We start from the raw sequence: 25,718 nt of genomic DNA on the forward strand, positions 1-25,718 counted from the left end.
TGTGTGTATGTTCATGACAGATATCGGTCTGTAGTTTTTTGTTTTTTGTTTTCTTGGCGTGCCTTTGTATGATTTTAATAATAGTGCAGTGCTGGCCTCATAGAATGAGTTAGGTGTTTCCCCTCCACTTCTGTACTCTGAAAGACATTATAGGAAAGTGGCACAATTTCTCTGCTTGGTAGAAACCATCAGTGTACCTATCTGGGCCTGGTGCTTTTTTCTTTTGGAAAGTTATTAATTAATGATTCCGTTTCTTCTTTAATAGATACAGACCCATTCAGATTGTGTACTTTTCGTATGTGAATTTTGGCAGATTGTGTCTTTAAAGAAACTGGCCCATTTCATCTAGGTTATCATATGTGAGCATAGAGTGAACCATAATATTCCTTTATTAACCTTTTAATTTCCATGGGCTCTGTAGTCAAGTCCCCTCTTTCTGATACTGATAATTTGTGTCTTCTCTATTTTTCTTAGTAAGCTGTCTAGAGGCTTAATGATTTATTGATCTGTTCAGAGAACAAATATTTCACCAATTTTTCTGTTGTTTTTTTTTCTGTTTCAAATTTTACTGGTTTATCCACTAATTCTTTTTTATTGAAGTATTATTGACATAATGTTATGATATGATATGCTCTAAATTCTTGTTCTTTTTTTCTACTTATTTTGATTTTAATTTCCTCTTTTTTTTTAGTTTCTTAAGGTAGAAACTGAGATTATTGGCTTTAAATCTTCCTTCTTTTTTTTTTTACATGCAGTCAATGCTATAAATTTACCCCCCAGCACAACTTTCACTGTATTTAAATTTTAGATAGTTTAAATACTGATAAATTGTGTTTACACTTGCACATAGCAGGAAAATATTTTTTCCTCTGGAGATTTCATCTTTGCCCTATGTGTCATTTGGAAGTGTGTTATTTAATCTACATATATTTTGAGATTTTCCAGTTATCTTTTTGTTATTGATTTCTAGTTTAATTCCATTGTGGTCTGAAAGCAGACATTGTAACATGATCTCTACTCTTTTAAATTTGTTAAGATACGTTCTATGGCCTAGAATATAATTTATCTTCTTGAATGGTCCATGTGAGTTTGAGAAAAATGTGTATTCTGCTGTAAATGAAGTAATTTATAGATGTCAATTGTATCTACTTGATCAATGGTGTTTGTGAGTTCAACGATTTTGTTTTTTTAAAGATTTTATTTATTTATTTGAGACAGGAGGTGGGGGAAGCAGGCTCCCTGCAGAGCAGAGAGCCAGATATGGGGCTCGATCCCAGGACCCTGCGATCATGACCTGAGCTGAAGGCAGAGGCTTTAACCCACTGAGCCACCCAGGCACCCCATGTTCAACGATTTTCTTACTGGTTTTCTGCCTGTTGGGTTTGTCTAATTCTGATAGAGGATTGTTGAAGTCTCCATCTGTGACAGTGGATTCATTTGTTTCTCCTTGCAGTTCTGTCAGTTTTGCCTCACACAGTTTGACATTCTTATGAGGTGCATACACATTAAAGGTTGTTATGTCTTCTTGGAGAATTGGCTCCTTTATCATTATGAGATGGCCTTCTTTATCTCTGACAACTTTTTTTCCTTGAATGATTGTTTTAAAGCGTTCTTTAAGAATGTCATTTTTTTCTACTGAAATAATAAAACTATCAATGTCCATTAAAAAAATAGTAGATAAAGAGAAAGGAGATAGAAACATATCTTTCATACTCCTTTTATCAAAAACATATCTTTCATACTCCTTTTTATCAAAAATCTCTTGCCATTTTAGTTAAGCCCCTAAAGTCCTAAAAAAAATCCATTAAACACATAATTATCATATTACAAAAGAAAAAAATCTTAATGTGAAAAACTTAAAGTATAAAAATGTACAAAGTAAGAAGTCAAAGTTTACATCTACTATCTCCCAAATCATGTCCTTTTCTTTATTAATAGCCCTATTAATACCTTGATTTTATTCTGCTAGGAGTCTCTCAAGATATTTTCTATGTATATATAAAATGTATACATTTTTTAGAAAAAAAAATAGTCATTTTATACATACTAGTCTACTACTCCAATCTGTCATTTAACAATGTACTATGAATATCTTAAATTGCCATTATATTTTGATCCAGCTCATCTTTTTTGTAAGGTGTATAGTGTTACAACTTGGGGATTTAATTAGCCATTCCCTTATTCAAAGACAATTTTTAAATTAAGTTTTTGAGGGGCCTGTAAATTACTACGTGTGATTCAACTACTTTTCTAAAAAATGGGACAGACAAGGTGAAAATTGTTGATGATTTCTTTGATTAAATATCTAAGTAATTTGCTAATCAATATCAGTTAAATAGAGTGCTCACAGGTACTTACATATGATATGGGAGCCTCCTCCCCTTTTTTCTCACGGGACAGCTCCTGTTGTTAGTTTTCTAAGAAACACATAGGATATACTGAATTATAATTTGAGGATGCCCTAGAAAACTGAAGTATTTATATTTATTAACACTTTTAAAATATATATAAAATAACATGACAATGGCTTGACTCTTTACAAGGTAAGGATTTATTCACACACTGTCTAGTGCTATAGAATTGATCAAGTTGAGTTCTGGTCTCAATTTCTATTGACTCCTTTAACTGTGTTTCCCTTTTTTGTTTTTTTTCTGGGAATTTTAACCCAGAATATCCATATCACTAGAGTAATTCAATCAACAAGTATTTATTACAAAAGTCTTATGAACTCAGTCTTGTGATAAGATTTTATTTTCCCATGATTTCTCCTCCATGTAATCAACCATTTCCTCATCTGTTCCCAGTGCAATTTATACATACATCCAATTATAATATTGTTAGTTATTTTGCTTACATATCTCCAATTATTTATTAATTCAGCAAATAATCTTATCACATACTATTCAAGCTACTGGGGATCCAATCAGTAAGTAGACTTTCATTAAATTTACACTACATAGGAGTCAGTCTTTCATAATTTCAATCTGTGATAAGTGAGCCCTCTCCCCCCCCAAAAAAAGTAATCCTAGAAAGATTTATTTCAAGGGCGGTGATCTAGTCTGGAGGGTGAGGGAACACAAGAGGAAGGGAAGAAGTGAAATTAAAAAAATAATCTTTGAAGTTTAAAAATGGATAATACCTAAAATAAGTCAAATAAAAGGGCAAGACATGGTTTTCAGTACTGACTACACATTCTAATCACCTGGGTATCTCTTAATCTATTAATGCCAAACCCCATCATCATAGGAATCAATTGATTATCATGATGGCAGTGGGAGGAAGGACTCTGGCATATTTTAATACCAGAATAAAAGGGTACTAGATGAGTATGGAAAGAATGGTGAGGGCTAAATAATTACACCTAGTAGTATAAGACTTTTGATGACTTTCTTAAGAAAAATGGGGAACTATTGAAAAAATTTAAGCAGGGCAGGATCATGACCATATTTGTTTTCTAAGAAGATACCTTGGAATCCTGAAAAGAGGATTGATTTGAAGAGTAGGACTAAATGCACAGATATCATGGATGGCATTAGAGAGGGAGGAGAAAGATAGAGATCTGATAAATATCTAAGTTAAAATGTAGATACTTGGTTTGGTTATGATAGGAAAAGAAAGGAAGATCTCAAGGATAATTTAGGATTGTGGCTTGAGTGATTTCTTTATTCATTCAAGGAGCATTAATGAAGTACCTATTATATACTATATTCTGGAGATAAATGGGAATCAAGATAGATAAAAATGGGTAACGTTTTCATAGGAGGAGAGAAACCATAAATCAACAAGAAAAACTGCATAATGAGAAATGTAGTGCAATTATTAAAACAGAATAATTTATTAAAGTTTTTTTTTAAGTTTTATTTATTTTAGAGAAAGAGAACTAGCAGGAGTTTGCATGTGTTGGGGGAAGGTCAGATGAAGAGGAAGGGAGAGAATCTCAAGCAAAATCCCCACTGAGCATGCAGTCTAACAAGGGGCTTGATCTTATACCCATGGTGATCATGGTCTGAGCTGAAATCAGGAGTCAGATGCTTAACTGACTGAGCCACCCAGGTGCCCCTAAAACAGAATAACTTATATAGGGAATGTGGCTAGGTGGTTATGTATGCATGTGTGATCCGAAAGAGTTATAAATGAAAAGGAGTCCATCATGGGAAGATTAGGGGACAGAATACTACTGGCAGAAAGAATAGCAAGTAGAAAACTACTTTTGACAAGAAGAGAGCTAATTTGGGGGAGAAAGTGGAGTGGGATTATGGGAACAAAGATCATAAGCTAGTAATTAAGGGACCTTTGAGAAATATAAGTAGAAAATGTTTGAAGTTTGTGTGAGAGCCCACTGAGGAGTGTGAACTGAAAGTTAATGCTTTTGTCTTTAGAACATAGATGGTAATATAAGCCACATATTAGGATGAAGCCACTAGAGAGAAGAAAAGAAAATGAATCTAGGGGTGAGCCTGTAAAATATAGGAGAGGAGAGTAGACATTTGAAGGAGTTGGAGGTAGATGGAAGAGGCAGAGAAGAGGAGTCACAAGGAAAAGGGACTAGCAGGGTAACGTACCGCTGAGCAGTTTAGTAAGATAAGAAGGAGGCTCGTTCCATTGGAGGTTGTGAAAATCTTTGGTGAAAGCAAGGAGAATCATCTCTCTGAGGAGACAGATGTGCTTGCAAGATGGACATGGTTTGAAGAGTGGAAAAGCAGAGACAGCAGCAAATGTTACCCTGTAGGTGGGAGGATGAAAAGCAGTAGCCAGAGATGGGCAAGAGCTCTTAGGAGGTTTCATTCTCTCTTTCTTTCTTTTTCCTTATATGAGATGCTTAAATGGTGATGGGAAAGAAAGGGTGAGGAGAGGGTGAGAAGAGGGAGGGGAGGGAAAAGAAAGGGCTTGTGATACGAGGACAGAGAAAAGGAAATTATGAACATGTCAGCAAGTATCAGACTTGTTAGCTGAAAAATAGGAATATCCCTCAGGCACCAAGTTCCCAGTTTTTAAATTTACATTCACCAGAGCTAAGCCTTGAGTCTGGCAGAGAACAGGTTTCAAATCCTCATTGTATCACACGTTCATATGGACAATTTCTAGATGATCACATCACCTGTAGATAGGGATTCATATTGGAAGGCCATATAAATGAATAGGTAGATGATCTGTAACTGTGCTTGTGTTCCAAGTACATTTTCAGGTTGTATGAGCAATTTGTCTTCTTAGACCTACTCTTATCAACTACCACATTCTGTTTTCTTTCAGCTCTCTGCCACCAGCTCGCAGAGAGTGACTTTGTAAAAACTCAATTTTTAAATTCCTTCTCTCAAAAGTGAATATTCTACTTCTTGGGAATTTTGGATGGAATAATTAAATAATAATGTGAAGTGTGAAGGCAGTGGGTGTTTTGTTCCCTCCGAAAAGGCTGCCTTCATCAGAACTAACAGAATAGCAGCAGATTGGGAGCTTTTGATTCCAAGGGGGAAAGTGATCTTTCTCCCTGGCAACACCGTCCCTTCACCAACCCCCTGCTCAGTAGCTGCGAGAACATGAAACTACTTTTGTTTTGTTTTAAGTAGAGGTATAACAAAAGAGAAATTAAGTTGAGGAAGTTATAAAAGAAGACAATTCATGCTGCTTGAAAAAGATCTATATATATTTAAAGTTAAGACATACAAAATTAGAAATGTTCTAGCTGTATGTGCACTTAGCTTGACATTTCACTCCTTGATGGTAGAATTAATGTAGAAACATCTTTCTAAAGCATCTCTTTTATTTAAGTGTATTAGATATTTTCACATCTTAAAGGTTGACAGGAATGAATTAATAATCAGTGCTATGCCAGCTATTCATGATGCTAATTTGAATTTTGACATAATGCCTTTTCCAGAATAATTCTGGTTTATTTGCATTCTTGTCTCCATCATCTCTTGGTGAGGTACAAGTTACATAGGACGTGTACTTAAAATAAGTTAACTCACTCATTCATCCATTCAACGAATGTTTAGTGAGTGACTACTCTGTGCCCTGCATGGAACTCAGTGCTTAGTAAACATAAATGAATAGAATGAAGATCCCTTCTTCCATGGCACTAACATAAATAAATAGATTCACGTATTAGAAGATAATAAATACAACAGGGAAAAGAATAGAGAAGGTTAGAAAGAAAGATGGGGCAAGGACAAGGAAGTTGTAACAAGTGACCGAAAGATAAAAAGTAGAATGAGTGAGGGGTAAGGTAGTAGGAGAGAGTGATTAGCAAGATATAGAGCATGAGATTATAAAAGGCTGTGTAGGTCACTGAAAACACTTTGGCTTTCACTCTGAATGCCAAAGGGTTCTGAGAAGTTATATGATCTGAGTTCTATTTTAAAGAGTTACTCTGGCTCTTATGCTATGAATACATTATTGGGGGCAAGAATGTGAGCAGAGGCTCTGTTGGACAGCACTGTAGGAATCTAAGCCAGAGATGATGATGGTTTAGACCAGGGTGGGAGCTGTGGGGAAGAGGAGAGTGATCGACTCTGGTTGTACATACTGTAAGGTCAGACAAATCAGGACACACCTGGTAGAATAGAACCCAAGCTCTCCTGCTGTGGGAGTTAAACCTTCTAATAGCTCTCCTAAAACATGTGTCATTCACACCTTCTTCATGCCACAACTGTACTCTGGCAACCAACATGCCTAGGCTTCAGGAACCATGATGCTCTGAATGAGAATGAGATCTCCATTCACACTAGAATAAGGTCCAGCTCCTGAAAGACCATTTTTTGTCCCAGGAGCTGTGTGTTCCACAATAGAGATCCCTCCTTTCAAACTCACATGGTACCATTGGAGGGAATGCAATGTTCAAACATCAATGCATTTCTCAAAGGCTTGTTACTCAGTCTTAAATCATTCCATGCATAGAATGTGTCAGTCTGGTATAGATTGGTTTTTGTCTGTGTCTAGACTCATTCATTTCACAGAGGCCTCTCTTCCAGAATCTGAGGAAAATTAATACTTGATATGTTTTCTGTAATCTTGAGGGTGTCATTTTCTCTCTCTTTATAGCTGCTAAAAAAGAGCCCACTTCTCCCTAGGAACTAGCTATAACATACAAGTATAGGATAATTTAAATACACGTAAAGGAAGAGACATCTTCCAAAGAGACCCTAGTCCACAGAAATACAGTTATATTACAATTTATATCCAGTTTATATTACCAGAAAAATATTTATGTCTTTAATCACTTGATTCTAGTTACTCTAGAATTTTCCCCAAATATAGGTTGTTACTGGGTTTATAATTGTATAACTCAAGAGACCTATTATTGAAGGCTTACACAACCAAAGCATAAAGAATTACAGAGAAAAAAGAGAAAGAGAGTGTGAGAGAGAAAGATTCTAGTGAAGTTTTGAAATTAGCTATTATTTTGGCTCACGTCTAATTAAAGAAGCATGCTCTTGACAGAGAATGAACAATTCTGGATATCCTGTTATACTTGAGTAGTTTCTGTGTCTGGCCTCTCATAACACTCCTAACAGCTCTGTGAGTCAAGATCATTGTCTCCAGTTCTCAGGAGAGAAAGCAGGATCAGAGAGAGAAGGTAATTTCCCCAAGCTCACAGAGCTAAGTAAATGGTAAAGATGGAATTTGTGCTTAAGTCTTTGTGATTCCAAACCCTTTGTTCTGTCTACCATACCCTGTGATTTTTTTTTTTTTTTCTAAGTAGACAGTTAGGATTGAAGAACTTTAAGTTGTGCCTGGTAAGTGAAAAGGCAAGTTGGTGTAACACCAGCCAGCACCACAATTTCAAAAGAAATACCTTTGTTATCAGTTTGAATATAAGAACTTTTGTATGACTAAAGCAGGAAAAACTATAATAAAACATGAAATTCTTCTTTCACTTGCCTCAGTGAAGGAGTCATTTAAATGCTTATGCTTTGTATGTTTTAGAAAGATTTTCTTGATCTATCACTCCTACACAGAAACCTTTCCCTTTTTTTTTTTTATTGAATTTAATTTAGTTAACATGTAGTGCAGTATTAGTTTCAGGGGTAGAATTTAGTGATTCATTAGTTGCATGTAACATCCAGGGCTCATTACATTAAGTGCCCTCCTTACTACCCATCACCCAATTACCCATCCCTCCACCAACAACCTTCAATTCATTCCCTGTAGTTAAGAGTCTCTTCTGGTTTGCCTCTCTCTCTGTTTTTATCTTATTGTATTTTTTCCTTCTCTTCCCCGATGTTATCTGTTTTGTTTCTTCAGTTCCACATGAGTGAAAACATATGGTATTTGTCCTTCCCTGACTGACTTATTTCTCTTAGTATAATACCCTCCAGTTCCATCCACATTGTTGCAAATTGCAAGATTTCATTGTTCTTAATGGGTGGGTAATATCCCATTATATATGTATACCACATCTTCTTTATCCATTCATCTATCAGTGGACATTGGGGCTCGTCCCATAGTATGGCTGTTGTGGACGTTGCTGCTATAAACATTGGGGTGCATGTGGTCTAAATTCAAAGGCCTGTTAATAGTTAACATATACCGTGTCTTCTTCTGTCATTGTTAATTTAATTCCCACATTTTTTACCTGTAATTTAAAACAAGCATATTCAAAGTAGGAAAGTTCTTTGGAAATTATACTTATATGAAAGCATGTTTTGCTATTTTTCCCATTATGATTTGCAAAATACAAGTACCTCAATAAACTCTCAAGAAAAAAATAATCCATGGCCCAAAATTTTGGAAATTTAGTTTACTTTATCGCCTTCTTGGATATTTTTAGCAAGTACACACATATTAAAGTGACTCACAAGTCCTCTAGTGAGAAACCCAAAATTTTATTGACCATGGAATATCTTGCCTCTTTTTTCATAGTACTCTGGGAAATAAACTTTAGCAAATGCTGTTCAATGAAAGTCCCTGTCCTATGGCAATGATGCCCCCTATATCTGAGTATCAGTCAGATGATTGCCCCATGGTTTTCTAAGAATACTCTTTAAATATTGGTGATACATACTTAAAATATTGTTCTGCAAACTTATGAAATCAGCCACACCTAAAATATAAGCTATATATATATATACATATATATATATTAAGATTTTATTTATTTGACACAGAGAGAGAGATCACAAGTAGGCAGAGAGGCAAGCAGAGAAAGATCTCTGTTGAGCAGAGATCCTGATGTGGGGCTTGATCCCAGGACTCTGAGATCATGACCTGGGCCAAAGGCAAAGGCTTAACCCACTGAGCCACCCAGGCACCCCCAGGGCTATATTTTGGATATAATGTATTGATTATAAATTTATGAATATATTAATGTGTGGACATAAAACTGTGCAGTTTAATTATAAAATATATGTGATTTTAAATTAAAATGATAAATTTCTTCCATACTTCTGAGCTTTTAAGATGATTATGTTTCTTGAGAAGTTCCATCTATCTGAAATTTAAATGAACAGTGCTGATCAAATAGAGTCCAGCTGTGTCTAACCTGGCACCCTTGATAAGTGAAAGCAAAACACAATTGTTCCTTTATATATTAGCATCAATAACCATCTGAAGGGTAAACTCTGTGGAATTCACTCCTAGAATAGTCACATTCATCCTCCTTGCTATGTGGGCCTCAGATAGTACAGGACCTTGAGAAAATAACTGTCTAGGCTCTAGGGGCACCTGGGTGGTTCAGTGGGTTAAGCCTCTGCCTTCGGCTCAGGTCATGATCCAAGGGTCCTGGGATCGAGCCCCGCATTGGGCTCTCTGCTCAGCAGGGAGCCTGCTTCCTCCTCTCTCTCTCTCTCTGCCTACTTGTGATCTCTGTCTGTCAAATGGATAAATAAAATCTTAAAAAAAAAAAGTAACTGTCTAAGCTTAAAAAAAAAAAAAAAAAGAATATGACCATGAATGATATGTAAGGCCAAACTAGTCAATTATATAGTTACCTATTTTAGCCTAGTGGGACACATCTAAGAATCCTGATAATTATCTGGTTCAAAATGCAGCTGCAGGGGTGCCTGGGTGGCTCAGTGGGTTAAGCCTCTGCCTTCTGCTCAGGTGGTGATCTCTGCTCAGCCGGGAGCCTGCTTCCCCAACCCCCCACCCCCGCCTACTTGTGATCTCTCTCTCTGTCAGATAAATAAATAAAATCTTTTTTTTAAAAAATGCAGCTGATTCTCTATTAGTAATATGAACAAAATATTCAGAACAATGGAATCCAATTCTGGGAATTCTTAAGAATTAGAATTTTGTTGGGGCGCCTGGGTGGCTCAGTGGGTTAAGCCGCTGCCTTCGGCTCAGGTCATGATCTCAGAGTCCTGGGATCGAGCCCCGCATCGGGCTCTCTGCTCAGCAGGGAGCCTGCTTCCTCCTCTCTCTCTGCCTGCCTCTCTCCTGCTTGTGATCTCTCTGTCAAATAAATAAATAAAATCTTTAAAAAAAAAAAAAAGAATTAGAATTTTGTTAAAAGCCCCATTAATAATTTCGATGCACACTTGATTCTGCTTAAAAACCTTTTGTGTGGATCAAAAACACTTCAATTCTTCTGGACTAAAAGGTTAAAGTAAGTGTGCAAATTTGACAGCTCTGTAGGGTCATGGACTTGTATGATTTATACTCCATTTTTTCTCCCAGGATTTTCATAGGACCTAGCCGGTAGTAGTTACTCAATAAAATCTGCTAGAAGAGTAAGTGAATGAATCAATGAATGATTAGTGGCAGCTGTGAGTGTTTTCTCTTCCCTCTGAGCAGAATGATGATAAAGTTTCCAACAAGAATAACTTCAGATTCCTAACTGGCTCATGATTTTTCTGGTTGGGTATTCCGGATCTTGATAACAGTCAATATAAGAAAAATTATTCTTATATGCAATGGTATTATTACATTTTTATGAAGGTTTTTCTGCATTACAAATTTTTATTCATATAAATCCTGATTAAATCAGTGACAATGATTTATGTGGTGACAAGGTGACAGTGTTTTTTCTTTTCAAATCAAATTGTGGCAAAATATCATCAACTTTGATTCTAGATAATGATAACTGCCTTTCTATCCTTTGCAGCCAGCTGTTGCAAACCCTGATATCATGTTTATTAAAATTCATATTCCATGGGATACGCTGTGCAAGTATGCAGAAAGGCTCAATATCAGGATGCCCTTCAGGTACTTCCAAATTTTACTTCACTCTATCTCAATGTATCTCAAAGATTATTCTGTTCTTTGCAAAACTTTAGAGAAACAAATGTTCATTAACTCTTTCTACAGAGCTTTTTCTTCCAAATGTTAGAATATCTTGGACACTTTTTTTTTCCCCTCCTAATATGTTTGCCAAATGTGATAAAAAAAATTATGGTTCCTTGGATGTTTTATAACATTTCTAGGTGGACTGGCCTAGAGGGAGGGAAAAATGGTTGTTTTCAGAATTTGACTTATTGTTTCCAAAGTCAGTCTCAGTTCTTATTTCATATGGGTAGGTATAAACTCTCACTGTTTTTGTGGAAGGCAGGATGTATATGTAGCATCTGTTTGTAAGCAAAGAGAGTGTTTCTCTTGGTATAGCAGTTAGCAAGAATCATTCCTTGCAGTTCACCACATAATCTCTTAGATCTGTCCTCAATCTCAGAGGATACATGGGAATGAGTCAGACATTTAACTGACTGCACCACTCACGTGCCTCCCTCTAACATGTTTTTTAAAATAATGTTTACAATTGCCATATTACTAAAACTTATGGAAAATGACATTGCAATTCTCATGATATAATAATATAAATATTAGAACTAATATGCAACATTTTCAAAAAGGTATCAAAGGAATACTAGTTCCACAGGTTCTTAAGAGAAAAATATCCTGGGAGCAAATATGTTTCTGAATTTCTGAGTTGAACAGTAAATTTATTTAATGTAGGAATTTTTAGAGAAGTGGCTCTCATTCTGCCTGTAGAGTGCATTACCATTACCTGAGACACTTAGTAAACATGAGGTTCCTGGAGCCCTCCCCCCCAGGGATTATGGCATACGAATTCTAGAACAGAAGGCATATACATTTTTAACAAGCATCCCACAGGATTCTGATGCAGATGGCAAAAAAAGTATTAGCAATTTTAATAATTCTGACCATTTTTATAAATTTCAAGAGTTGGTTTTACAAAGCACCCTTTCCATTTGATTATAGGATTTTTAAAAATCTTAATATGTAGGTGTTCTTGGGAAAACAATTTGACAAATACTGGAACACAGAGTTTTCTTGGAACATTTTCCAGATCAGTTTAAATAATAGGTGTAACATTAACTCCTTAATAACTAATTTCTCGTTTATTTATTAGGTGCACATGAATGTGCATAGCATAGCCATTGCTTCATAAAAAGAGAATGCTATACAAGCATAAACTAAGTGGCAAAGTGTTTTTATGATGGCTGATTCAGTTTCCAATTGTCAACTGTTATCAAATTTAAGAACATACATCCTGCCTTAAAATTAAAATATACAATAACAAAGAACTTAAATAGGAAAAAACAGATATCTCTTTTTAGGACAAGAATTTTTAAAAGATTTATGCATTAAAAAGCTTATACATGCTTGGCTATCCCACATATGTATTCAGTATTAAAACCTACATATTAGGGGCGCCTGGGTGGCTCAGTGGGTTAAGCCTTTTCCTTCAGCTCGGGTCATGATCTCAGGAGCCTGGGATCGAGCCCCGCATCGGGCTCTCTGCTCAGCAGGGAGCCTGCTTCCCCTTCTCTCTCTGCCTGCCTCTCTGCCTACTTGTGATCTCTCTCTCTGTCAAATAAATGAATAAAATCTTTAAAAAAAAAAACAAAAACAAAACCTACATATTATATTTCACAAAGAAAACCTGCAAATGTATACAGAAAAGATTATTAGCGTTATAACCTACCATACAATAAGGAGAAATAATTGTTTGAACAGAAATCTTAAGCATTTTATTTAAATTCTCTACTTAAATATATGTATAGAACTTTATACTTAAATCTTCTAGCTCTTTCCTTTTCTGATTATTTTTCCAAAGTAAATATGGTCTATGTATTAGACTTGGTGTTTCAGAACTACCCAAGAAAATTTCAGAGGATGAAAATAGCTCAAATTTTCTTATTTTTCTTTTATCAGCGAGGACTTAGCTTGTATCTTCCACATTCCAGAAATATTAAGTACTGCTTTCGTTATTTTTCTTTTGCTTCAAAGGTGGCTCCTATTCCTTCTTACCCCTTTCATAATAAAAGAGTCAAACATATTTTAAGATGATTCAGACATCCCCTCCCTTCTCAGTTTGAGTTCCTTAATAGGATTCTTAATCTTCTCCCACAAATATTTTAAACATAGCAGATTGGGGTGGATATTTTTAAACCATTAAGAATAATTTTTCATCACAATTGGTATTAAATTTAGATCACTTTTTTATGCAAAGAACACCTCACTCAAAAATAAAATAACATAGAAACAGCTAGGGAGCCCAACATATGAAATACGTAAAACTGGAGCTATTCTCCCTGACAAGGTGAGGACCCAGGGTTCCACCCGGGTGACTGCCCATCCCCCTTGGCCCTGCAGGAATCTCCACTCATGACCACAGGGATGAGTGGAACACTGGTTTGGAAAACAGTGCTTCCCATCATTATTTACTTACAGTTTTGAGTGGATGTTCTAAATAGGTGGGTAGGTAGATAGGGAGATAGATGCTGCCTGGATGCAAGGTATAAAATCATAGAATCGTTCAAATGAAAAATTAGGGGAAAAATAAAGAAAGCTCTGTCTGTGAACAATATGTAGTTAATAAAGTACAGGGTGGAGGATTATGGGTAGAAAATGATTTGGTCCTGCTAGTTCACTTATGAAGAAGAATTAAGGAAAAGAGCAAGTTATTATTGATGTCATGGATTAAAAATACACTTAGGGGGAAAAAACAAAATCTCCCCCAACCCAGAAAACTTCACAAAAGTAGAAGAGAAAGAAAACGCTTGTATTATTGCCTAAGCGTTAAATCAAAATGTGACGTACATCACAGGCAGTTTGCTTAGTGATTGCAAAGACAGAAAGAAATCTCACCCTTTAATATAGCCAAACAGATAAACCATAACCAGTCCTCAAGCAAGAGGACCCAACAACACTAATTGTCACACATAGTTCATCGTGAATTTAACTGATAAAGGGTGTTAGTTAGGAAAAGTGAGTCTCTTCATTTTTATTTGCTTTTATAATTTTACTTTGAAAAGTGTATATATTCATCCTTTGTGGCTTTCTTCCTTTGTTTTTTCCTTTTATTGTCCCCAAAACACTTCAAAGATTAAAAAAAAAAGTTTATGAGACATTTCAAACTGGCAGCAATAAAGATAAATGGAGACTAGTATTAAATCTAAGTGTCCCCTTGCAATATTCTTTACTGTATCTGTGGTTGATAATAAAAATTTTTATCTCCTCTATATAACATTTCTATGTTTTTTGGTGCAAAAAACTATTTTAAACTAATTTCTACATTTGTAGCTTTAAAAAAAAATAATTCCTCATTTAGCAAATGTTAATATTAAGTGCAAAGTGATGTCAGGCACTGAAGGAAATAAATGCAACTGTAAATTAAACAAAGACTCAGTCATTTACTGATCAGCTATCTGAGCACCTGCTATTTATCAAACAGTGTGCCAAATATACAGCACGCAATAAAGTCAAATGAAATAAAACCACTACTTTCAAGAGGCTCAATATCCTGTAGAAGATAGTCTATTATCATTATATAATGATGATGAAATAGTGCGAGACAATCTGTGTAGAGGCAGTTCAGAGAGAAGATGGTTTGTATTCCAATGGGGATGGAATTATGTATGCACATGAATTTTCTGTATATTTGAAAAAGTGAAGGGGAAGGTATTTAAATGAGTTTAGGATAGACATGGCAAGACTTGAAATTTCATATTTGAATTTAGTATTGAGGTATGTCAGGGACAACTGAAAAAAATATATCTTTTTTAACAGTAAAACTAGTGTTTGCCATGAAATATGGTAGTTCAGGTTTTCAAGTTTTCTAAGCAGTTAATAACACAGTTAGGACCAAATATCGATTGTCCTGACTCAGCTCTGCTTTCTAGATGCCACAGAGGGAGGAATTTAGTGATCCTCTGAAATGGGTTTTGTTGGGTGGGGAAAAAATGCATTTTAGAAGGCGTTGACTATGAGATTTCTGAGCTCCAAAATGAGGACCTGGTAAGAATCTTTAAGGAGATGAATTATCCTCTGTCACAAACTTCTGGATTCTCTAAAATCAGACATGCTACACACCTACTTAAAACACTCAATGTTTTTCATCCATTGTTTTTTATCCAAAAACCTTAGAGTCAGTGGTAAGATGCCTCATTATCTATGCCTTCTTCATCATCCCTGCCAGCTCTCTTATCACTGTGCTCAACTTGCAATTTTATACTCCAGAGACCACCAAAGTAGCTGAAGTTTCCTGAATCTGAAAATACTTGGTGTTGCTCCTACAACCCCATTTCACATGCTGCTGCCTCTGTCAAGAATACCGTGTCCTACGTACTTTATTCAGAGGACGACTCCCACTCATACCTCAAGATTCAACACAGATAATACATGCTCTGAGAAGGTTTTTCTGACTCCTTTCTCCTTCATCTACAAAACCTAATTGAGATCCCGTCCTAGGTCCTTCCTTAGCACTCTCTCTTTTCCTGCATTATCACAATTTATTATAACTATCACTTGTCTCCTCAACTGTAAAGGAGGCTCTTTGAGGGAGACACCCTCATTTTTTCCTCTACATTTTTAATGGTTATACCTTAACATAGCTCGCAGAATAGCTACGTACTGCGTATGTGTTTAGATAGAAATATAAATAAATGGATGGATGGATGGATGGATGGAAGAATGGATGACTTCATATAAGCAAATGATCCAGTTAATATGCATTGGGTAGCAGAAGACAGACTCAAAAAATGGAATTAAAAGTCAAATATTCAAAAGTGATCTATTAATTTATCAAAGTTTTTTAAAATTTTATTTTATTTTTTCAGTGTTCCAAGATTCATTGTTTATGCACCACACCCAGTATCAAAGTTTTTTGTTATTAGAAACTTAAAGTCTGAAATTAAGACAATATACATTCAGAAGTCTTACTATCATATTGGCTTATTTCTTGTCTTAGGTATGTGGAAGTTGGAGAGTTAATATACTCAGTATGATTGAATGTTGTCACTCACTGGTTTCTCTTTTTTCACATGACTGTTTTCACCTGTTTCTATTATTTTTCAGGAAAAAATGCTACTACACTGACCGGAGGAACAAATCAATGGGCAGGTCAGTGGGTGATGCGTAATTTGTTTACAACAATTTATCATTTGGGAAAAAGCAAGAAAAATAAAATATTCAATTGCCCATATCAGCAGTTGTAAATTTTAGGAATAAAAACTTTGTTGATTTGTTCAAATATTTCCAAAATGGCTTATGCCAAATTTAACAATGTTTAAAATCAGATCATCTCTTTTTTTTTTTTTTCTATTTACCATTGCCATTCCTGCCATCCTCTTTTTGTTTTTTTTTAAGATTTTATTTATTTATTTGTCAGGGAGAGAGCACACAAGGCAGGGGGAGCAGCAGGCTGAGAGAGGCTGAGCAAGGAGCCCATAGTGGGGCTTAATCCCAGGACGCAGGGATCATGACCTGAGCTGAAGGCAGATGCTTAGCCTTCGGAGCCACTCAGATGTCCCAGCAATCATCTTTTGATATAATGTCGTGAGAAGGGGATTTTAACTGCAAGTTGGCGTCTCAGGAGATTTTAATTTAAAAAACAATTATAAAATCAGGATTGATGGGCAAATGATGACCCACTGGAGTCCTAGAAGAGCAGACATGGCAGTCCAGATCTCTTGTTTAACAGAGGTGGTCAAAGGCAGACCAGCCTCCAGAGTGATGAAGTGGTCTGCCAAGGCCACACAGCATCTCTTGGATCGCAGGCCAGCTCTGATTTCACCAGCTGAGCTGCCTGTCTTATCTGAATATCAAAAACATACTTTTTCAAGCGCCTCATCTCAAAATTTCTCTCTACCCACCACAGTAACAGTAGCTATGACAAGGAATTTACCAAACCACAACCCTGAGACAGGAGAAGCTCTCCCACCGGAATCACCTTGGCCTGTTTCACTGAGGAAAATGAGCTTCCATTTAATGGATGCTAAAAACAAAAGGCTTCTTATACTCAGGTGTTTTTTTTCTGTTCATTGCAAAAGAATCATTTAATGAAAACAAAATGTGATAGAGTACACTCTATGGAATAACGCTGCAGGATGTTACATGCAGAATGACACAAAACTGGAATCCTATAGAGTGAACATCAGAGCACTTTAGGAAAGGAGTCCGTAAGTCTAGTTCTTTACCAGAGAAAGTGGCCGAATATAATTAGAGCTTTAGGAAAATTTTTTATTTTAGGAGAGGAACATTGTTCTCTCTTAAACATTAAGTTTAGATGAGGTAGGAACAGGCAACAAGAAAAGTAAATAATCGGCGGGGGGTTGGGGACTTGAAGTTAGAATGAATAATAAAGGAATTAGTACTTAAAAATTTCTTTAAAAGGGGGTGGCTCAGTCAATTAAGCATCTGCCTTCCGGCTCAGGTCATGATCCCAGGGGTCTGGGATCAAGTCCCACATCGGGCTCCCTGCTCAGCGGGGAACCTGCTTCTCCCCCTCCCTCTGCCCCTGCTCCCGCGCATTCTCTCTAAAAAAAAAAAAAAAAATTCTTTAAAATACTAAAATTATTAATGATGTTCCTCTGCCAGGTCAGATTCTTCCGCTTGTTGGGTTAACATGCTCAGATTTAAAATGAACTTTTATCATGCCCCTTGGGCATATTTGGTCCTAGTCTGTATAGCAGATTCCCAAAATTATTTTTATATAATAAAGTAAAAGTCATTGGAAATCAAATATATGAATTTACAACTGCCGAGGGTTTTGTTTGTTCTTCTCTGCATGTGCCTGCATTGTATTTGATGTGCTGATAAAATGCCTTTGGATTAGGTTCAGTGAGCTCTATAGACTTAGTGAGATTTTGCTACTTTATAATTAGTGGGTTTTCTGATAAACAAGCATCTTTCTTTCAGAGACCAACAGAGGGTAAAATCCTGTATATTAAAATAGCAACAAATTTCTACATTATATAATTTAGTTTTAGAATGCACTTGTGTTTAGAATGCATGATAAACTTGTCTATTAAATTCTAAAGAAAACATTTTTAATAGTGGAAAAAATGTGAGATTTTTTTCTATTTTGGTCAAGCTTTAAAGTAGGCTGGAAAAATAAATACTGTATTACGCATCATATGTCTTATTATCTGTTGTGTTTATTATTATTTTCTGTTTAATTCCATGTAATGAAAATTCAGTTATGTGTTCCAAATAATTATTAAAATACTTTAAACATTATTACAGCCTACCTTTTTATAATTTACGTATTACAAATAGTTTCTTTGTTCCTTGACTTTCTGGATGCATATGGAAAGGATACCAAATACCTGGGAAGGGCATTTACAGAAGTATATGACATATTAAACTGAGAAAAAGGATGTCATGTTATTTGCTTGAGTTTAGACTTTCACTTAGGGAAATAACTGATTTTGATTCCGGATTCCTGATTCCACTGATTTTTTAAACTTTAACTTTGGAGAAAGTTTAAGTGTCCCCCTTCGCACCACCCCCCGTGTGTGTATGTGTGTGTGGTGACCATCGTTGTTATAAAATTTTAAAAACCTAATTTGTAGACAATTGGCAAGAGAGAAATGAAAATCAATTATATGCACTTAGATTCCACTTGTGCTTTTCCTTTCCTGAAGTGGGAAAGATGTTTTGTGCGTAGGTATCTTGAGCAGTAAATGTTAGGTGATGAATAATGTACGGGCAATTATCCAGCATTTGAAGACTGTCATTTCTTCTGTCAGGTTGATAGGAAATGGCTATGGTTTTGTTGTTGCTGCTGTTTATCACTTGTTTACAAAGCACTTTCATATTCGGTTATCAAAACATCTTCAAAATGACCCTTTGGGGAGGCAGACCAAAGAGTAACTAGTTTTGCAGATCTGAGAGAAAAAGTGACCATTATTACCACTCTCTACTAACCCCATGCCTCCTCCCCCAGATTTCACAGCTGTTTGGGTAGAGCTGATGCTCTGACCAAAAATCCAGATTTTTTTTCTATTTCTGTAGAATTCTCTGCTTTCCATTGATTTTAACCAAGGAACTTAAAACTCCCTTAGAAGTCATTTTCACAATATGCCATGAAATCTTGAGTCTGCAAGATGGCCAAGGTGAGAAAGATTTGGTAGAGTGTAGATACTGCATTAGATCATGTTGGTGACATGTTGGTGAGACTGGTAGTAGTAGACAGAGTAGTAATACTCTCCTTATTATTACCATAAGCATTGAGTGCTTACTGAGTTCTTAGCACTATGGATGTAGGCATTACGTATTTAATTCTCAAAATATCTCTTCCCTTAAGAGGTTAGAAGATTGGATAAGAATCAAGGAAGTTGAGTAATAATCTAGAACTTTACATCCCATTATTTCAGTCCAGGCCTGACCTGGACTGACCAGGCCTGACCACATTACACCATCAGAAGCATTTACTTCTTCATAGAAAGAGTATATGAAAAGTCTATATTATAATATTATTTATGTCTATAAAAAATGAGAGTGGTATGAAGGCCCTTCTGTTTCATTAATGTCTTTAAAATTCACCTCCCCTTCTTCTATGTTTGTATGTTGTCAGAGATAGGCCCTCAGGAACTGTGGTTCATCAACATTTCCTAAGTGCAGTCAGAAGGTATCCTTTTATTTGATTCTTCCGACACCTAGTAAGGTAGGACGGATAGAGTCACAGATAAAATCACTTCCCCTCTCTCCAGATAAAGAACCTAAAAGAACCTAAAGCTCAAAGTTTGAAAATGTTTGCTTCAGTTACAATAACCGGCAAATTCAGTCCCGGAAGACTCTTCCTCCACCTCCTCCCTCCCCTGTGTTCCTCACTGTGCCAACTTTAAAAAGCTGGAGTAATGGCTCTATAATCCATTAAATGATTTATAAATATCTGTGCACTAGTTGCTGAAATACATAGATACTCTGTGATTTCAGAGGCTTTCGTTATGTGAGAAGAAGCAAAATGAACACCTCAGATATTGCCCATTTATTATTTTAGGCTAGAAAGAAATGCTTTAGTCCCTGTAAAACCAAAAGTGACTTGAGGTTTAAAGGTCCAGACTCTGCATGCTGAACTTTATGTCAGGAATTCATTGTTATTTCAAATTATGCATCGTAATTTTACCATAATAGACTTGAGTGGAATAATTCTTAAGATACACTGTTAGCTGCCTCCACATTGCTATACTAAATTTTTTAAAAATTTACACAGCATTGGACAAACAGATATTAAGATGCATTGTACTTGTCTAAGAAACTGTCCTATTCTGCTACTTTGATTCTTACTATTGTGGAAGGGGCCAAAAATTGACAAAGATAGAACCTCATAAATAGTGTATAAATATTGCAGTTCTTTTAAGTAAACACAATTGTTATTATAGTCACTTGGAATTAGGTTTTCAGAATCAATCTCTGGATTCAATATCTCTTTCTTTTACTTGCTTTACTTTGTAAAGTAAATACGATTCCAATCAGTATATATACATAAGAACTGGGTGATGACTGTAATCTAAAGTTGAGACCAAAGACTCCTGATTGTAAGATCTCCTGAAACAGTATCTTAATGCCATGTATCTGGTGTCTGTACTAAACCCGTTACCCAAATGCGCCCAATGGACATCCCTTAGGAGCTGGGTACAAATGCAGAATATTAGCTGGTTAGGAATGCAGTAGGCCCACCCTGGGTCAAGTTTAAAATAAGACACCCGGGGTGCCTGGGTGGCTCAGTCAGTTAAGTGTCCAACTCTTGATTTCAGTTTAGGTCGTGATCCCGGGGTTGTGAGATAGAGCTCAGTGTGGAGCCTGCTTGGGATTCTGTCCCTCCCTTTCCTTCTGCTTCTCCCCTTTTTTAAAAAATAAATAAATAAATAAATCTTTTAAAAAATGAAATAAGACACCAACTTAGAAATCTCTAACAGAGTTACTTTTTTTAAATAGTGAGGAAATGGAGGCAAGAAGTTAAATAACATCTGTCAGTTCACACAGTCACTGTGGTGCCAAGTTGCCTTTGAACTGGGTTTTTTGTTTCTGGGTTTTTGTTGTTGTTGTTGTTATTATTGTTTTTAAGATTTTATTTATTTATTTGACAGAGAGAGAGACAGCGAGAGAAGGAACACAAGCAGGGGAAGCGGGAGAGGGAGAAGCAGACCTCCTGCTGAGAAGGGAGCCCAATGTGGGGCTTGATCCCAGGACCCTGGGATCATGACCTGAGCAGAAGGCAGATGCCCAACTGACTGAGCCATCCAGGAGCCCCTGAACTGGGTTTTGTTTGATACCAAGACCCCTGCTGCTTCCCCCAAACCCCTGCTGTTTCCATCACGGCTCACACAACAAAGTGTGTTGTAGACATTTACTTCCTCTCAGTCTCCACTTTAGAGCCACATGGCTGTAGAGGTTTCAGAGAATCCAGGAATGATCTACGGCTACATATACCAGTGTACATACATGCATCTATGCACTTACAACTTCGATAAGTGTGTCATACCCCTTTTATAGTTATGTTCTTTCCTACCACCATCTTTATGTATGATGATTCTTTAAAAACATTTTCCAGGGGCACCTGGGTGGCTTAGTGGGTTAAGCCTCTGCCTTCGGCTCAGGTCATGATCTCAGGGTCCTGGGATTGAGCCCGACATCGGGCTCTTTGCTCAGCAGGGAGCCTGCTTCCCCCCTCTCTCTCTGCCTGCCTCTCTGCCTACTTGTGATCTCTCTCTCTGTGCCAAATTAATAAATAAAATCTTAAAAAAATAAAAACATTTTCCTCAAATTTTTCTTATAAGGATAATCTAGTTGCACAGAAAGAGTTTAAACAACTGCAAGATTTTATTTGTTTTGGAATTTATTTCTTTTGTGAGGGAGCAGGAGAAATGCTTGTGAGTGGGTGTGAGTGTGGGTGTGTGTATGTCTTTTTGGAACTCTTTTATCAGAATGGTATAGAAGGTAGCATGGCTCTGGAATGCAACCTAATCTAGTTCATGTGACTTTGTTCCAGTGTACAAAATTATTTTAGGAGAATAAAAAAATGGATGTCGCAAAACCCAATGGTTCTCGATAAGTCAGCTTTTCCAAACCTGCAGGAGTCAGACTGCTATACGGGCCCCTTCAGCCGCGCACGGATTCACCAGTAAGTTCATGTTTCTTTTTCTCCCACCACCTAGTTTGTTACCTTTCATTATCTAGGAGTTATTGATAGAATAAAAATACCTTGGAGCAGTTCCACTGTTTGCCAAGTAAGTCAGAGAGTGCATCATTTTATTAAAATGTTTTTTGCACTTAATTTGTGAACAGTACTCAGCTAGCACTATTAATTCCTTATCAGCTGATTTAGAGAAATTCAAGAAATGAATAATTAATGGTAAACTTATGGGCTGATAGTCTAGGTCCCAGTTCTTTCAAAATAATTACAATGGTGGTAAGCTACCCAGTTAAAGTAACATTGTTATTAAATAACATGAATGAATAATGGATTGTTCCAATTAATAAATGATTATATATACTTGTACTTAATTAATATGTATTTATTAGTTTAATAGACTTTAGTCTAATTGTATTAAACTAAGATAAATGGGACATTTTTAAGGGATTTTTTGCATATCTATCCATCTACATACCAGCACATCTGTCTCTATTCCTTTGTTCATTCAACCAGCATTTATTGAGTTTCTGCATAATACAGGTTGAGGCTGTGACACAGTCCCTGTCTTTATGGATGTTGAAAGGCAGGATGAAATTAATGAATTAAATCAAATATGTGGGAGGAGAGAGTTCCCCATTGATTATTGCCCTTGTAGCATGTTTGGTGCTCCGGCTATCTGTTTCATCCTGCCTCTCAATGTCCCACATCCCACACTGTGCATGTCCCTATCTTTATGTTTATCCTATTCTATTTAATTATTAGTTTACATTTTCATCTGCTCCACTACACTGTGAATACTGTGAAGAAAGCAACTGCAATTTGTTTATTTATATGCCATCTGCTTCCTCCCCCCATAATGTAACTCCATGAAAAAAGGACACTTAATCGTCTAGAGAAATACTTGTTCAGGGAATTCTGCATCAATCTGATGGTGAAAGAAGTGTGTGGACATTGCTTCAGATACTGAGAATTAACAGGACACCGATCATCTATGTAAACTTGTTGCCTCCAAGTACAAAACTAAAAAGCACAGTATCAGAATGCTGGAAGCTACTAAAATGGACATGCTTACAGATACCATGAAAAAAAAAGCAGAGCAAAATCAACCTGCTAGGAAAGGCACAAATACAATGCACATTTTTTTTTTTTATAAGAGAGGGAGAAGCTACAGCCAGAGGAAAGGATCTAGGAAGCCTTTCTGAAGGAGATAGTACTCTCCATCAGTAAAAATGTGGAGGGAGGTGGGAAGAGGTGGGGAAAGATATCAGAGACAGAGCAAATCCCAAGGAAAAGAAATGTAACATTTCGAGGTGTGATAAATTGCACAATTTGACTATCAGATGCAAAAAGCCAGAGCTATAGGAAATCAGAGGATAAAATACAAAAATAGAGAGCCAGAGAGGAAAATAAATTTAATTATGTGTGTAATGTTGACACATTAGTAGTAGGAGTGCTCTAAGAACCAGAGCTGTGCTTGAAAAGTCAGGTGGGAAATTGGGCGGCCGATTAAGAGGACGTTCCTCGTGATCTAGGCAATGAGACCCAGAACAATAGGGTAGCTCAAAGCCAGATAGACACAGTTCAGTCAGAAAAGTTGACTGGTTCTGTAATATGGATGGTAAAAAGAAAACAAGAATCAAAGAAGACCTAATACTTCAGTACTAAGTGCCTGGGGGAAAAAAATGGCTGATTATTATTCACAGAGATAAAGCAACCGGAACCAGGAACTGTCAGAAATTGAGTAAGGTCCAGGATGCTTCCATTTTTTTTTTGAGGATCCCATCATATTACAAAATAAAGACTGAAACAGACCCCCCTTTCCTGTCAGGATCACCCTTTTGCTCTTCACTCATTGGCTCTCATTACTGTTTCTCTTTGCAGCTTTTACTGTGTGGGGACAGTACAGGACATGAAGGGAAAGGAGAACTGCTGCTTATTACTGAGGTTCTGAAAGCAAGACATGTTAGCTTGGAAGGTGTGATATGGGGAAATGACATCAATTTTTAATGTGTTCTATTTGGAATTGCATTGCTTAAGGTAGTACAGAATTTATGGGAGGCAACGGACAATTTAATGCTGCTGTCCCTATTTCATGCTAAACAAGAAATAAGAAGACATCTAGGCTCCCCTATAAACTGAAAGATTTTTAAATGAATATTTGATAATGCCTGTATTATTTATAAATGTATTTTGTCTCTGCCAGTTGATTTATTTTTAAGAGGATGGTTTGTCTTTTGACGTACTGTATTTCTCATGCATTAGTTTTAATGGAGAAAACAGATGGATGACTACCTAGAAACTTGTAACTGTTGCTGGACTCTGGGCTCTGCTTTGAATATTAAAACCAATCCCCTTATCTTAACAGCTTCATAATAAACAATAAGGACACATTCTTCAGCAATGCTACTCGAAGCAGGATAGTCTATCATATGTTACAGCACACGAAATATGAAAATGGAATATCAAAAGTGGGTAAGAACACTAATTAAAAATATAGAGAAGGTAATATTTGCTGTTACTAATTATATCCAGAAATACTTATTTTCACATTTGAAGCTTTGCCTTCATTCATTAAATATGAGGATATAACGCATTGAACACATATTCTAAACATTCTATTTTTCAGCCTTCCAATAAAACACTTAGTTTCCTAAATAAGACATAAAAATAAACCCAGAATGTAAAATAAAAATGTGTGTGATAGTGTTATGTGCTTACATAGTCTTTAAAAATAAAAATATGACATTTCAAATGACTGTAAAGATATCATGCCCTTTTTAGAGTATACAATAAACAAAAAAAGTATAAAAATAAAATTTAGGGGCACCTCGGTCACTCAGTGGGTTAAGCCTCTGCCTTCAGCTCAGGTCAAGATCTTAGGCTGCTAGGATCAAGCCCCAAATCGGGCTTTCTGCTCCGTGGGTAGCCTGCTTCCCCCTCTCTCAATGCCTGCCTCTCTTCCTACTTGTGATCTCTCTCCCTCTTTCTGTCAAATAAATAAATAAAATCTTTAAAAAAATAATAAATAAAAAAAATAAAATAAAAGCAATTTAAAAAATCCACGAACTCAGTTGTCACTCTCACACATTAATACTGAATGTATATATAGTAAACCTGCATGATTCTAATAATGATGTGTTGAATATGATGTATATACACATCATTATTAGAATCACGAAGTGTTTACAATTTTGTCTTTTTTAAAAAGTATTTATGAGAGGGGCGCCTGGGTGGCTCAGTGGGTTAAGCCGCTGCCTTCGGCTCAGGTCATGATCTCAGGGTCCTGGGATCGAGTCCCACATCGGGCTCTCTGCTCAGCAAGAAACCTGCTTCCCTCTCTCTCTCTCTCTGCCTGCCTCTCCGTCTACTTGTGATCTCTCTCTGTCAAATAAATAAATAA

The 25,718-nt window shown here is 36.3% G+C and overlaps 1 protein-coding gene across 6 annotated transcripts in view; it reads left to right on the forward strand.

The window, feature by feature from the left end:
• The window catches only part of ANO3 (anoctamin 3), a 419,176-nt gene that overhangs the window by 298,376 nt on the left and 95,082 nt on the right, over nucleotides 1-25,718 (forward strand). For all 6 annotated transcript variants that reach the window (XM_047690759.1, XM_047690760.1, XM_047690765.1 and 3 more), the window contains 4 exons: nucleotides 11,042-11,142; nucleotides 16,255-16,299; nucleotides 22,175-22,306; nucleotides 24,684-24,790. In XM_047690759.1, the coding sequence (XP_047546715.1) occupies nucleotides 11,042-11,142; nucleotides 16,255-16,299; nucleotides 22,175-22,306; nucleotides 24,684-24,790 (385 nt within the window). The remainder of the gene's footprint in view (nucleotides 1-11,041; nucleotides 11,143-16,254; nucleotides 16,300-22,174; nucleotides 22,307-24,683; nucleotides 24,791-25,718) is intronic.

Source organism: Lutra lutra, chromosome 10 (assembly GCF_902655055.1).
Source record: "Lutra lutra chromosome 10, mLutLut1.2, whole genome shotgun sequence".
NCBI lineage: Eukaryota > Metazoa > Chordata > Mammalia > Carnivora > Mustelidae > Lutra > Lutra lutra.